Source organism: Vigna radiata, chromosome 8, assembly GCF_000741045.1.
Source record: "Vigna radiata var. radiata cultivar VC1973A chromosome 8, Vradiata_ver6, whole genome shotgun sequence".
NCBI classification, from domain to species: Eukaryota; Viridiplantae; Streptophyta; class Magnoliopsida; order Fabales; family Fabaceae; genus Vigna; species Vigna radiata.
In genome coordinates this window covers 34,549,076-34,563,207 of record NC_028358.1, presented here as the reverse complement: position 1 = coordinate 34,563,207, position 14,132 = coordinate 34,549,076, and the positions used below count along the sequence as shown (strand labels likewise).

Below are 14,132 nucleotides of genomic sequence, written 5' to 3'. Positions count from 1 at the left end.
GATCCTTTGATCCTGTGAAGCGAATAGAGCATTCAAGTGAGCCTTGGGATAGAACAGTGTGCGTGGCTGTCTCTTCTTGGTGGTGATCGATCTTGAAAATACCAAGAAACAAGTTTTTAAGGTATCAAGATTGGTGGATTGGTGAAGTTTCTAGGTTTACAGATTCAAGATGGCTGGAAATGGGAGTATCAGTCAAGGTGCACTCCTTGTGTTTGATGAAAAAGGCTTCAATGATTGGAAGATAAAGATGTTGGCTATATTTGGATTTCCAGATGTAGCAGACATGGTGATGAATGGGGTTGAAGACCCTGGAAGTAAGGCTATAGAAGAAACCAAGAAGCAATTCAAGAATCTTCAAAAACTTGATATAAAAGCCAAATTTCTCATCTATCAGTGTGTTGGACCAAAGATCTTCTACAAAATTTCCAAAGCTACAACAACAAAGGAGTGTTGGGAGATTTTGTTGAAGACCTATGGAGATGGAGACAAAAACAAGAAGGTCAAGTTGCTGACCTTGAGGAGGCAATTAGAATGTCTCACAATGGATGAGAATGAAAGCATAGCCGATTACTTTGATAAAGTGCAAGACCATGTTAACGTGATGAAAGCATGCAGAGATACTATTACTGATCATGTTGATAAAATTCTACAAACTTTGGCACAGAGATTTGATCATGTTGTAGTGGCAATTGAAGAAACAAAAGATTTAGAGGAAATGGAGTTAGAAACCCTGCAACATTCTCTCGAGGTGCGTTAGTACAGGATTAGTGAATGTAGGCATAGTCAAGAGCAAGCCCTTCAAGCAAGAGTGGTTCAGAAGGGAAAAGACGGCACCTCAAAGGGAAATAAACCTTTCAACAAATAAAAGAAACCAGATGAAAAGTCGAGAGATACATCCAAGAATAAAAAAGATTACAAGAAGCAGTAGAGTGGTTCGAATGATGAAAAAGAATGGAAGTTTGACAAGAATAAGGTGAAGTGCTACAATTGCTAGTAGTATGGGCACTTTGCACGTGAGTGTTGGGATGGTGAAGGTCCAAAGAACAAGCCAAAGAACCAAGTTAATCTGGCCCAAGATGAAGCATCTTCAGGTTCGAATGTGGTAATGTTGATGGCAAGAACCAGTGAAGCTGATTCGCAAGAAACCTCATCCTGGTAACTTGATTCAGGGTGTTCTATGACTGGGAGGAGAGACTGGTTTAAAAAACTTAAAGATGAGTCTCAAGGAAAAATCAGGTGTTCTGACACAGAAGTCTCGATGCAGTAGGATTTGGACGTGTGGTGTTGAAGGATTATGATGGAAGGGAAATAATCATTGATGATGTTCTGTATGTTCCTGGCCTGAAGACGAATCTGACGAGTCTTGGACAGCTCGTGCATAAAGGATTTGCTATGGAAATGAAGGAGAATGGATTGAGCATATTTGACAAAGATCAGAAGTTGGTGATTCATGCAAATCTTTCTGAAAACAGAACCTTTCGTGTTGGCATGGTTACACGAAATCACCAATGCTTTGCCACTGAAGATAATAGGAATGAGTAGTTGTGGCATAATTGGCCATCTTATTTTTCAGCTCCTACATCAGCTAAGTAATAAGAACCTTGTTACAGGACTTCCTCAGATTGTGATTCTAGAAGAAATTTGTAGTGAGTGCATTCAATGCAAGCAAACCAGATTGAAGTTCAAAAAAATTTGTGGCTAGCAATGCTACTGAAAAACTTGGTGTTGTATACTATGACGTCTGTGGGCCAATGCAGATAGAGTGGTGGAAATAGATACATCGTTACTTCTGTTGATGATCTCACAAGGAAAATGCGGGTCTACTTATTGAAGAGAAAAAATGAGGTGCTATCAGTGCTTGATAAATTCAAAAGAATGGTTGAGAAGTAAAGTGGATGTAGACTAAAGGTACTTCGATCTGATGGTGGAGGTGAATATGCTTTATCTGAGTTCAACATGTTTTGTGAGTTCAAGCCCGATGTGTCACATTTCAAGATTTTTGGATCCTTATGCTATAAGCACGTACCCAAGCAGCTAAGAAGGAAGCTCGACGATAGAGGCACACCACACATTCTGGTTGGGTATCATGTAACAGGTAGCTATAGGCTATTTGACCCCATTTCTAGAAAGGTGTCAATTAGCAAGGATGTCAATATTGATGAGGCAACCAGCTGGACATGGACAACCACTGAATAAAATTCTACTGCCTCCAAAGTGTTATTTGAAGACTGTGAACCAGTAGAACAAGACAGACTCGTTGATTGTGACACAAGAAGATAATCTAGAGCTACACAATTGCCATCTCATCTTCGTGATTATGAAGGATTTAGTGATTCAGCTGTGTCAACAAAGGGAGATTTAGTGCACTTTGCACTAATTGCAGAGTCTGAACCACTTAATTTCGAAGATGCAGCAAAGGATGTCAATTGTGAGTTACCTCCTGACAAGAAACCTATTGCACTCAAGTGGATTTATAAGATCAAAGTAAATCCAAAAGGTGAGGTGATGAGGTATATAGTCAGGCTTGTGGCCAAAGGCTTCTTACAGAAAGCTAGAATAGACTATGGAGAGGTTTATGCTCCAGTCGCCAGGATCGAACCTATTAGATTGGTGGTGGCCATTGCTACAAATGCTAACCGATCACTATACCATTTAGATATTAAAGCAGCATTCTGAATGGCCCTCTTGAAGAAGAGGTTTGTGTGCAACAATCTAGGGGTTTTGAACTTGCAAATGAAGAACATAAAGTATATAGGCGGAGAAAGGCCTTGTATGGGCTTAAGCAAGCACCAAGGGCATGGAACAAACGGATAGATGGTTTCCTAGAGAAAAGTGGCATCACAAAATGCTTGTCGGAGCATGGTGTTTATGTGAAATTCTGTGATAATGGCAGCTGTGTTGAGAGAATCTTCATATGCCTATATGTTGATGGTCTCCTAATTGGTGGCAGCAGTGAAGAATTGGTGGCAGGCTGCAAGCATGAGTTACTAAAAGAATTTGAAATGAGTGATTTAGGAAACCTGAGTTATTTCCTAGGAATTGAGTTAAAACAAAAACTCCGATAGAATGGTGATGCATCAGACAAAATACATAACGGATATGCTGAAAAAGTTTAGTATGCAGCAGAGTAATCCAACTAATATACCTGTTGAAGTTGTGATGAAACTTGAAAAAAATTCTGAAGAGTAGAGTGTTGAATCGACTCAATACATTTGCATTGTAGGAAGTCTAAGGTATCTATTCAACTGTAGACTAGATTTAAGTTTTAGTGTTGGAATGGTGAGTATATACATGCAAGAACCTAAGGTATCACACCTTCTTGTTGTAAAACGTATGATAAGATACTTAAACTGTACAATTACAATGTACGAAAAAATAAAAGTACAAATAAATCTATCATAAAATATTATTTAATCTGAGTTTATTATTTTTGTTTTATCATTGAATTATATTTAATATTAAAATTGACAATGGTGCAGTCTTGAAATATTAGATGTTAAACAAAATTTGATTGAGGTCATTTCTAACCTATGCTGCATTATTTCTGCTGTACTGTGTTAGCGTTATTATTTTGCTCATTTGAAAACAAAAGATATATATAGTAACAAATTCCCTCTGCCCTTTTGAAAACAAAAAATATATATACACCAGAATGGCTTTTAGCCCATCAATTTTAACAAACCTAAAAACAACCAAACTACTATTGGGCCTTCTGCCCTCTTTACGATCCACATCACAATAGACCATCACTTTGTCCATTTCATTATGTCTTTTGTTTCCTGCAATTTCACAAATTTTTCACACACCCCCAAATTTTAAAGTGACCATTTTGCTTGTCGTAAAATTGACTTTTGGATTATGTGTTATGGAAAATTTTCAGAGTAAGTAACTTTTGGAATGTGATTACTGAAACATGATTTTTGAAATAAAATTTTTGGAATAAGATTTTTCAAGTAGGATTTCCAGAATATATGAAATGCATTTAAGAATAAATCTTTTGAAATAAAATTTTTAGATCAAACTTTTCTAAACATGTATAATTCTTTTCATAATGGATTTTTTAGAATGAACTTTAAAAAAATTCAGAACACGTCTTGAAAATACTTTAGTTTTCTTCAATTGATATGACATGCATTTGGAGGCAAAAGCATTCATCATTGCCACAAACCGCTATTTCCAATGTTAGTTCTTATGATATTGGACACATATTCCACTCACACCAGGGGAATGAGATCACAATCTGCTCACTCTAAAGAGAAAATATTTTGTATAACATGGTGAAAAGATAAATCAGTATGCGTAATACTTTTATTAATTTATAATATTTTTTAAATTAGATATTTGATAATTTCTTACTAGTTATGATAGCAAATAAAATTTCTCAGACCGCAAACACTTGAACAAAAATATATGCAAGTGTTAAATATTTAATTTATTTTTTCATTTATAAAAGTCCTACGGAACTTTGGTATGGCTTTTTTCGGTGAAAGATGACTGCGATTTAAAAAAACTATAACATTATTAAAAGGTTTAATATCTTATTTGGTTCTTAGTTTAGAATGATGTGTGTAAAATGGTTCTATTTTTTTAAAAAAAAATTCATTATTGTTCCATATTTTCTAAAAATGGTTAAAGTTGATCATTTTTGCTTATTGTGTTAAAAATCTAATGACCTAATTGTTCATCTAGCCAAAAGTGAATAAGGTATCTAGTTTTGTAACACGTGGCACACTAAGGTCAATTGAGATGTAAACTTTAAAAATTAAAATTAATGTGGAAAAGGTTTAAGAGAGGGTTAAATGAAATTGTGATTATACCATTTTGCTAATACTTGTGAAACAATTGTTGTGTTATGACTAATTCAAGGTGGAGGAAGTGAAGAAGTTTCGTTCTCCTTCACATGCCCATCATCTACCTTTTCTTCACTTTCATCATCACCATAAATCTTCATTCTCTTAACACAGACATTATCACATCTCACGTGTACAAATAGAAAAACAACAACTCATTACCCCTTTCTTCATCCCGAATCCACAATCAACACACCATCCCAGCACCATCATTTTTCAAGTTCAACGCATACACAATAACACTCTCGAGATCCACATGGACATCACCCAAAATCTTCATTCTCTTTTCATTTCTCCTTTGTCCATTCATGCATAGAGAATACAAAAAACAAAGGGTAGTCACCATTCCACCACCACCCAACACATTGAACACTGGAATCACAAAACAATTAAAAACAGGGAGCAAAGTATGAAGAAATCCCAAATTGCAAGATAATGAACACTATAACCTAAAACGCGAAATCAACCCAAAAAAAGGAAACCCAATTCACAAATAAAAAAAAGAACCCCAAAACGTAAAAATCAACCCTGATTCAAAATCCTAATATGAAATCCCTAAAATTTGCAAGATCTGAAATATAGAAAAAGGAAACTCCAAACCATTGCAATTGGAAATCCCCTTCTTGCAAAATATTCTTGAACTAGAGTGAAAAAGGGTTCAAACACTCATCATCATAACATTAAATTGCAGGGAACCTAAATGGTGTTTTTTTCTTACCAAACCAAAAATGTCACTTACAAGATAGAAGGATAGACCTACTATGAGCGTAAGGTTGATTTTATGTGTATATTTTTGTGAATAAATTCTTCATAGCTTTCATTTTTTTTTTGTCTCCAAGTTTAATGTACTTTTATGTTTTCTTGTGTTTTAATTAATATATGTTTGTTTGATTTCTAATCTCCATTGAGCTAAACAAGTGAGTAGAAAGCATTTATGGTAGAAGAACACAAGTAAAAAACTCAAGGAAACACGTAAAATTAATTTTAGAATATTTTTGAAAAAAATAAATATTTTTAAAATCATATCAATTTGTTACATTTAATTAAAAGGTATTTAGTTTTAGGCAGACGCGTGCTAATACTTTTCATGTGTATAACTGACTATCAGATACAAAATTTAATTTTTGTAAACCATACCTTACTTTATGATTTTTTTTTCCAGAATAAATTATAGGGATAATTTCTAAACTTCTTTTTAAACTCTTCTTTTATGTTTCATTATTTCGTTGTGATTTTGAAAGGTTTTATTAGAATTTGTATTGATTTAGATTGTGAATGTTGGTTGATGAAAAAGTGAAAATTAAATTGAAAAAATAAAAAAAAAGGAGAAAAAAGAAAAAAAATAGACAAAGTTATAATATTTATTGATAAATTTTACTAATGGATTTTTTTTAATTAGTAATTATCACCGTGCCTAAAATTTTTGCGGTAAAAAGTGATAGAAATTGATATGTCAACAAATCGTTTTCGTTGTACTTGCAAGGACATTGTACCAGTTTTTGAAAATACAAGATTAATATTTTTACATTAATAACTTTATAATTTTAGAACAAATTCAAAATATGTGAAATCATTCGATAAAAAAAACATGAACTTTTTCTAAATCAGGTTTAAAAAATATTCATATATATATGATTTTCTGCTAGTGATTAGGACAGATGCACACGAATTTCTTTCTACACAGGAATTATCTTTCTACAGAGAGGGCGAGAGAGAAAATTGTCAAGGAGCGAAAAATATTCACTATTAGAGTTTGAATGGAAGAGGAACATATACTAAGAAAGACAAAGAGATGATAATTATACAAAACATAGACCCAATCATTTATATACTTTAGTTTGCTTAAAATTGAGAATCTAAATATTAGAAAAAGAAAACTCAAAAAATATGAGTACTATAATTAATTATAAACCACATAATTATTAATTGTGAACCATAAATTAACTTTTAAATTAATTAAGCTAATGTAGAAAATGAATTCCGGAAAAAGAATGCAAAGCGAATATTGAGATCAATTCATATATGATATAATCAATTTAAAAAGTGCCGTAAATAATTTCAAAAGTTAGAAAAGATGTTATAATATTATACAAGATGAACTAATTTAAGCTCTTTGAACAACTGACTTATGAGTTTTCTAAATAATTTTTTTGTTAATTCTATACTTATTACTTTATAACTGGGAAACTATTTTGTAATTGGTTTTTAGTATAATAGATTTTTTTTTTATCAATTATCTATTATAATAGCAGAATTTGTTACCACCACGTATGTTATATAAATTTTCCAAAAAGTGCTATAAATTTTCAATGTTATTTTTTTTGTACTAATATAAATAAAATCTCTAAAATAATTATAAATAGACATATAATTAAATTTTAAAATATAATCAAAGAGTAGGTGGCTTTCCTTAGTAAAAACTAATAAAGATATATTTAATTTGAGATTATACTAGGAAGAAATTTGAGATGAAAGGATTCGTACAAGAAAAGAAAAACAAATCAACAGTATTTCAAATTAAAATTTATTGAATAAATATACATGTAAAAATAAAGTCCGAAAATGATTGATCATTGAGTATTAAAAAAAACAAGCATAAATAAGAGTGAAATTATGCGTCACAATAAAAATTTCAAACTTGTAGTAGAAAGGTTATATTAAAAGTAGATTCAGAAAATATAATATGTGACATGCATGATTAAATCAATAATGTATTGAAAGATTACTCCAACCCTTCCCCTAAATTGTTGAGATCTGACTAAAATATGTTACTAATAACAGATATTTTAAAGTTCAATCACTTTTATATGCACTTTATATAGGCAACAAATCCCTTAAAATAATGGATATTTTTCTCAAAAGCAAGGACCTGAAGCTGTCACAGTGTCCGATCCAAGAATTCTTTTATACTTTGCACACAGTTATTGGGATATGTATAGACCAATATCATTGACCTTAATAATAATATATATTTCGTGATACTTCTATATTTATTAATTTATTTATTCATAATATATAATATATGTAAAGAATTAATATTCCAACCACGTTCACTCACCAACCCTACATTCACCCACCTAGTTAATACGCATTTGATATTGCAAAACTAGATGACAAAGACTATAAAACTAATGGCCATGAAAGAAACTCCATCAACATGCACATGGGCTTGTTCCCTCCCTCATTTCTGAACCATATAAAAATTTAATACCTTCTTCATCCAGCTGAGACATTGATCATTTTGCAGGACACATACAACTAATTAAAACATAAATCAAACTAAATCATGTACCAACAATCTCTTCAGGGAATAAACTATGCATTAAAATTCAAGGTATTTTAGCACACAACAATCATCACAGCATGGAAGGATCACATAATAAACAAGCCAGACTATATAGGTTAAGTTTATTGCTTCTTGTCCATTACAAATGCTCCATAGGCTCCTTAAAATTAAACTTGAATCTATATACCAACAAAACAAAACAAAAATAAAAAAAAGACACAAACACGTTCAAACTAACAGCACTCCGCTCCATATGGTCTCAGCAGAAATGCTTCACATATTTCTTTTATAGCTCCAATTTGGTACAGAATCTCACACATCATGTATTTTCCCACCTTCAGCTTCTGCTTTTGCATTTTTCCATTGCTCTTGGCGCTGAAACCACATTAAAAAAATGCCCGCCAACACATTAGAATATGCCAACTATATATATACTCATTAATTACTAATTATGTTTAATGATTTCCCTCAGTGATAAAATGAGTGCTGAGATAAAGTAGATGTAGTTTAGTAAGATATAATGATGCATACCAAGTCCAATTGCCTCCGATCCTTTCATTATTCGCAGACGCTTGCATGATTCAACAAACATCCTACAGAAAATTAAACAGTTAATTTTCGACGGTCTGCAGAATCAATATGCATGACTGATTTATGCCTAGTAAAGTATAGATGTTTGTTTCTGATCAAGAGCTCCTCAAAAATCATAATCTTCCATTTGTTGGGTAGCAATTAAAAAAGATTAGTGAATATATAGTTACTGCATGTAAGAAATGATTGTATATAATAGCTGCCGATGTTGTGTGTTGAACGAAGAACTTACTCCCATGGGACATCACCCACGAGCATCCAGTCACCATCCTTATCTTCATAGGTTGGCACATACTCAGAGCTGTTAAGAAGATCCATCAACTTGCGCTCATTCATGAAGTCTATCATTCCTTGGGCCCCATAATTACCTTCACCAGTTCCAATATAAAAATTTAAGTAAATACCATGAAAAATATTTTCATATTTTAGCTAATTTACGATCACAGGTAACAATCTGCAATCTTATATCTGAATGTAACAATCGAAACCAACCCGTATACGCATCATTAACATGCATCAAGGATTTAAAACTTTATATTATATATAATAAAAAGTATTCCTTTTAGGTCGCTTGTTTTCTATAGGGTTACATACATATAAAATAATGAGGTTTCGACACACTTGCACAAGTGGTTGGAGAAGAAAGAAATAAATAAGAGAGAAGAGAAATCCATGTAATGAAAAAGAACGAGGAAAAAGAATTTATAGTGTAAGATAGGTGCAGGGAATGGATGGTAAAAAACTAAGCTGCGGTTGATGGCATCGTGTTTGTCTGTGTGTGTTTGTGCATGACTCTCTTGCATATTATTAATATAAATTTCGGTCACATGGTTGTGCTAAAAGTGGTTTAAATAGAGAGGGAAAAATATGGATCACATGTAGTAGGCGTTATTGTAGTACTAACCCATGGTGAAGGAGCTGAACATTTTGGCCAAGGCATCAGATAACTCTTTGTAGCTTTTGTACATTGTGAGGTCCACCTTGCGAAGATAAGGAGCTCCGTCCATGGAAACTTTGACAAATGCCCCAGAAGCAGTGCTGCTTGTTGTCTTCTCAGCTCCATCCTCAGTGCTAACCTTCTGGGTCATCATGTTCTTTCTGTATGACCTCACTGGTGGCCAACCAACCACTTGAGCCCTGAAGCACATATATATTATTCCAAATCCTATCAATCTTACATATCTCCCTCTTCTTTTTACAACAAGTTGGAAAATTTTATACCTTATGCAAACTCTATATTCCAACATGCAATAAAGTTTAAGAAAAATATGTAATTAGCAGAAAGCAGAAAGCACTAAGAAAGTTCGTTTGGAAACATTGTAACTATCAGTTGTTATTAGTAAAGTGAAAAATCGGGTTATATATGGAACCAAGCAAGATATATTCTTGACGCTTACGATGAAGAAAGAAAAGATTTGAGAACACAAACATGCAAAACTTTAGCTACAAAAGCAAAAGGGGAAATCGCTTACTTAGCCGGTTGTTTGGTAGGATCCTTAAGGAGGGTCTTCTCCTCTGAGGCATTCTTCAGATTGTCGTTGAGATCTTCCTTGGCCTGCAGATTAAGCTTCAGATCAACTGTCTCAGAGAACCCTCTCTTCCCAGTAGCCCTTGGTGTTTCCACCTCAGAGCCACCGCCACCGCCGCCTCCACCGCCAGCACCAGGCAGACCGAGGCAAAGCTCAGTCTCCTTGAGGTTGAGAGCATGGTCCTTTGCCAGCATAGTTGCCATTTGAGGCTTCTCAATGAACTGACACAGCTTAGCAGCAGAGTATTTAAAAAAAAAAAGGCAAAGAATAACTGTTGCGGTTTCACCTCTTTGAAAGTGTCTCTCCTTGTTTGTGTAGGTTTCCTCTTTCTTGTGTCCTCTTGTATTATAATGGTGCTTGGTTTGTTTGGCTATATAGATTAGAAGAGAGAGAGAGAGAGAGAGAGAGAGAGAGAGGGAGTGATAGCCCTCAATAATATAGGTTTGAGGAACTTGTGCCTGTGGCTGCATGCCTGTGTCATATCATGTTTGGGACGAATTGCATGGTGACACGTGGTGATGTGTGGAACGTTGATCCTTGGAAGCAAAGAAGAGGGTAAAGCTTAACCGACTCTGATGATTTATGATGAGAGGTAGTAAATTTTTGATCACATGCAGAGCACTTGGTGTTGTTAGTTTTCCATCTTGTAGTGTCGTCTGGTTACTTAGTTTAGTTATCTAGAATAGTGAATCTTGTATTTCTGTCTTCGCAAGAAGGCAAGGATACGTAATTTCCAAATTTCTTTAGATACCCTTCCCGGCAACCCTGCTTTCACCTGTCAAATTATTGGATCGTTTTTGTAGCTTTGTCTACATTTTTCTTATTCTTCTTAATTATTATTCAATCAATAAATCTTATATTCCCAACACTGTTCCATTGTTTTCCAAGAAAAGTCATTTTCCTTTCACCTTATTATGTTTTATATTTCACTTTAAATTAATCTCACGTCATTACCAAATAACATCAATATAGATTGGGTAAAGTACTATAGTAGTACCCCCCTTTCTATATTTCTATTTTTAAAAATACCTATTTACTACCTTATCCAAAACTGTTGCATGCACGGATGCATTTTTCTATTTTAATATACTTTTATTTTTTGTTTTTCGGGATATTTTTTACGTACTTTTATCATTACTTTCTGACTATATATATATATATATATATATATATATATATATATATATATATATATATATATATATATATATATATTTTAATTTAGAGATAAAACAAATTTAAATTTTATTATTAAATCATTCAAGCATGATATTACAATTAAAAATATTAATATTTAATACAAACAAAAAGTATTACAATATTCTTTAAGAACAAAACATAACTTTAAATCATTCAAACATAAATCATATTAACTTTAAAATATTTTTTAGCATAATTATTCTTAAATTTTAATTCTACAAAGTAGTTATTGAAATAAACAATTGTATATATGTACACTAGATAGGGTTATATTGTACTCATCATTTAAAATTTAAAGATAAATGTACCCAATTTGAACCATTTTAAAATAAGTAAATATTCATTACCAAAATTTGATAAAAACTTTGCATTAAAAAGAATAGCGCATGTATAAATAAAAATTGGCTCGCTCTAGTTGGGCGTTGCAGTGACAGTGATGATGGCTGGTGAAAAAGGCAATAATGGTAACAGTGATGATACAATAATAATAGTAGTAAAGTAACAATGATGGTGAGTGATAGTAGCAACTGGGCACTGATGATAACTTTGACTTTGGAAGGATAAAAAATTGTTGAAAAAAATCTGGGTGATGATAGGAACTGATGGATCATTTTGACAGAAGTAATTAACAACTTAATTTAGATGCTAAACAAAAGAATAAATTTTAAAGAGATAACTAATTAAATACTAGTTAGATAAGGTAATTAATAAGTTATTTATGATTTATGAAACATGTTACATCAGATTGGATAATGATATTTAGACAACATTTTTTCTTTACAATATTTGAACATTGATTACATGTCAATTTGTGATTGGTCATAAATTACTCCCTAATCAATAATAATAATCATAAATACTATTATAGAGTAATTTATGACCAATCACAGATTGACACGTAATCAATGTTCAAATGTTGTAAAAAAAATGTTGTTTAAATATCATTATCCCATCAGATTATATAGTTAGTGATTAATAACTTAAGGATAATAATATTTAGACAATATTTTTTTGACAAAACATTGATTACGTTTCAATCTGTGATTGGTCAAAAATTACTCCACAATAATATTTATGATTATTATTATTGATTGTGAAGTAATTTGACCAATCACACATTGATACATAATCAATGTTCAAATGTTGTTAAAAAATTGTTGTCTAAATATCATTATCCATAAGTTAATTAGAGGTAGGTGTATGATGTTGGTGAAAATGGATGGATGATCGGTTGTTATTGTCGAAGGTGGTATTTTGTTGGGATTGTGGTGGGCATGGAATTAAAAGTTAGAATAAGTTTGTAGTAAGAATTTAATTCCCTACTTCACTGAAACCACATGAACTGAAATGAGTGGGGTATTCTCCGGCCACTCAATCACACTGTCACCGTCTCCATTAAAACTTCCTGCTTCAGGACCTTCGCCTGAGAATGGACTGCCCACTCATTTTTTACCTTTAACAGACCACAAAAACCATCACATGTAGGATAAAAGTAAATATAAAATTCACTTTACACAACTTTGTGTATAAGATTAAGTTAAGATTAAAATCTAATTTTTAACAATGTATAAAAAATGAGTTAGAGTTTTTGATAGGTTCATTTGTTTCACTTGTTCTCAGACTATTTATTTATATTTAATTTTGTATTTGAGATGTATGTATTCTTGTGTAAAGAAGTTTATTAGAGTTACATATTCCACCTTAATTAAAGATGATGATTTTATAATATATAAGAATGTAAAAATAATTTTAAATCTATGGTGTCATAGATTAAAGCTTTTGATGGTTCATTATTTTCTTTTATCAAACTATCTTTTATGTCTAATTTCACGTTCAAGCATATCTTAAGTTTCCAAAATTATGTATATGTATTTGTATTAAAAGATGTGTTAGAATTGTAAATTATACACCATAGACTATGATCTTTAATAAACTTATTATTTCTTTAATAAACTTGTTATTTCTTTCGTTATAAGATCGTTAATTTGTGTTTAGTTTCTCATTCAAAATAAATATATATATATATATATATATATATATTTTACGAAAGAATATGTTAAAATTAAAAATCTCACATCATTAAAAATAAAACAATATTTCATAATACATATGAATATAAAAATAATTTTAAATCCAAGACTCAACTATAACGTTGGAATTTGATACAATTAGGAAAAATATAATTTTTTAAAATATAGGTCAAATTAGAATTATCTTAACTATTTATTAATATAGATTAATGGGTTCAATTCAAATTAGAAAGGAAAATTACTATAGTAACTTTTTTTCATAATTTTTTTTTTTATAATTACTTGTATCTTGACACTTTAATAAATTTTAAAAATTAGAATATTATTTAATTTATACTTATAAAAAAATATTGCTTTATAGTATACTCATTTTGTTTTAAATTTTATTCTTTAAATAATAATTTATTTAAATTAAAATATTTACTTTACTAATTTTGCACCGTTTTCTTTTAAATTGAACTTTTTTTTTTTAATTTGGTTTTCTCTTAATTTAATTATTTTTTAAACCAAAACAACTATCCATAAAAAATTTATTTAAATAGTAAATAAAAATAATATATAATAAAATTGTAAAAATTACTTATATTTTATTTTTATAATTATAGTCGTTTATATTTAATAAATAATATAATAATTTTATTATTTT

At 31.2% G+C, this 14,132-nt stretch overlaps 1 protein-coding gene across 1 annotated transcript; it reads right to left on the bottom strand.

Moving 5' to 3' along the window:
• Window positions 1-8,152: 8,152 nt before the first annotated feature.
• On the bottom strand, window positions 8,153-10,659 carry LOC106772315 (auxin-responsive protein IAA14). Its single transcript, XM_014658672.2, has 5 exons — window positions 10,200-10,659; window positions 9,632-9,864; window positions 8,960-9,095; window positions 8,668-8,729; window positions 8,153-8,511 (listed from the first exon to the last, which is right to left on the bottom strand). Exons 1-5 carry the CDS (start codon window positions 10,457-10,459, stop codon window positions 8,474-8,476), a joined length of 729 nt encoding a protein of 242 aa, XP_014514158.1. The 5' UTR covers window positions 10,460-10,659; the 3' UTR covers window positions 8,153-8,473.
• Between the last annotated feature and the right edge of the window lie 3,473 nt (window positions 10,660-14,132).

Excerpts from the sequence above, each read along its gene's own strand:
- LOC106772315 (XM_014658672.2), bottom strand. The coding sequence starts at position 10,459 with ATGGCAACTATGCTGGCAAAGGACCATGCTCTCAACCTCAAGGAGACT. Across the intron at positions 9,096-9,631 it reads GTTCAGCTCCTTCACCATGG|GTAATTATGGGGCCCAAGGA; the intron begins GTTAGTACTACA and ends GAACTGGTGAAG. Across the intron at positions 8,512-8,667 it reads ATCGGAGGCAATTGGACTTG|CGCCAAGAGCAATGGAAAAA; the intron begins GTATGCATCATT and ends ATGTGGTTTCAG.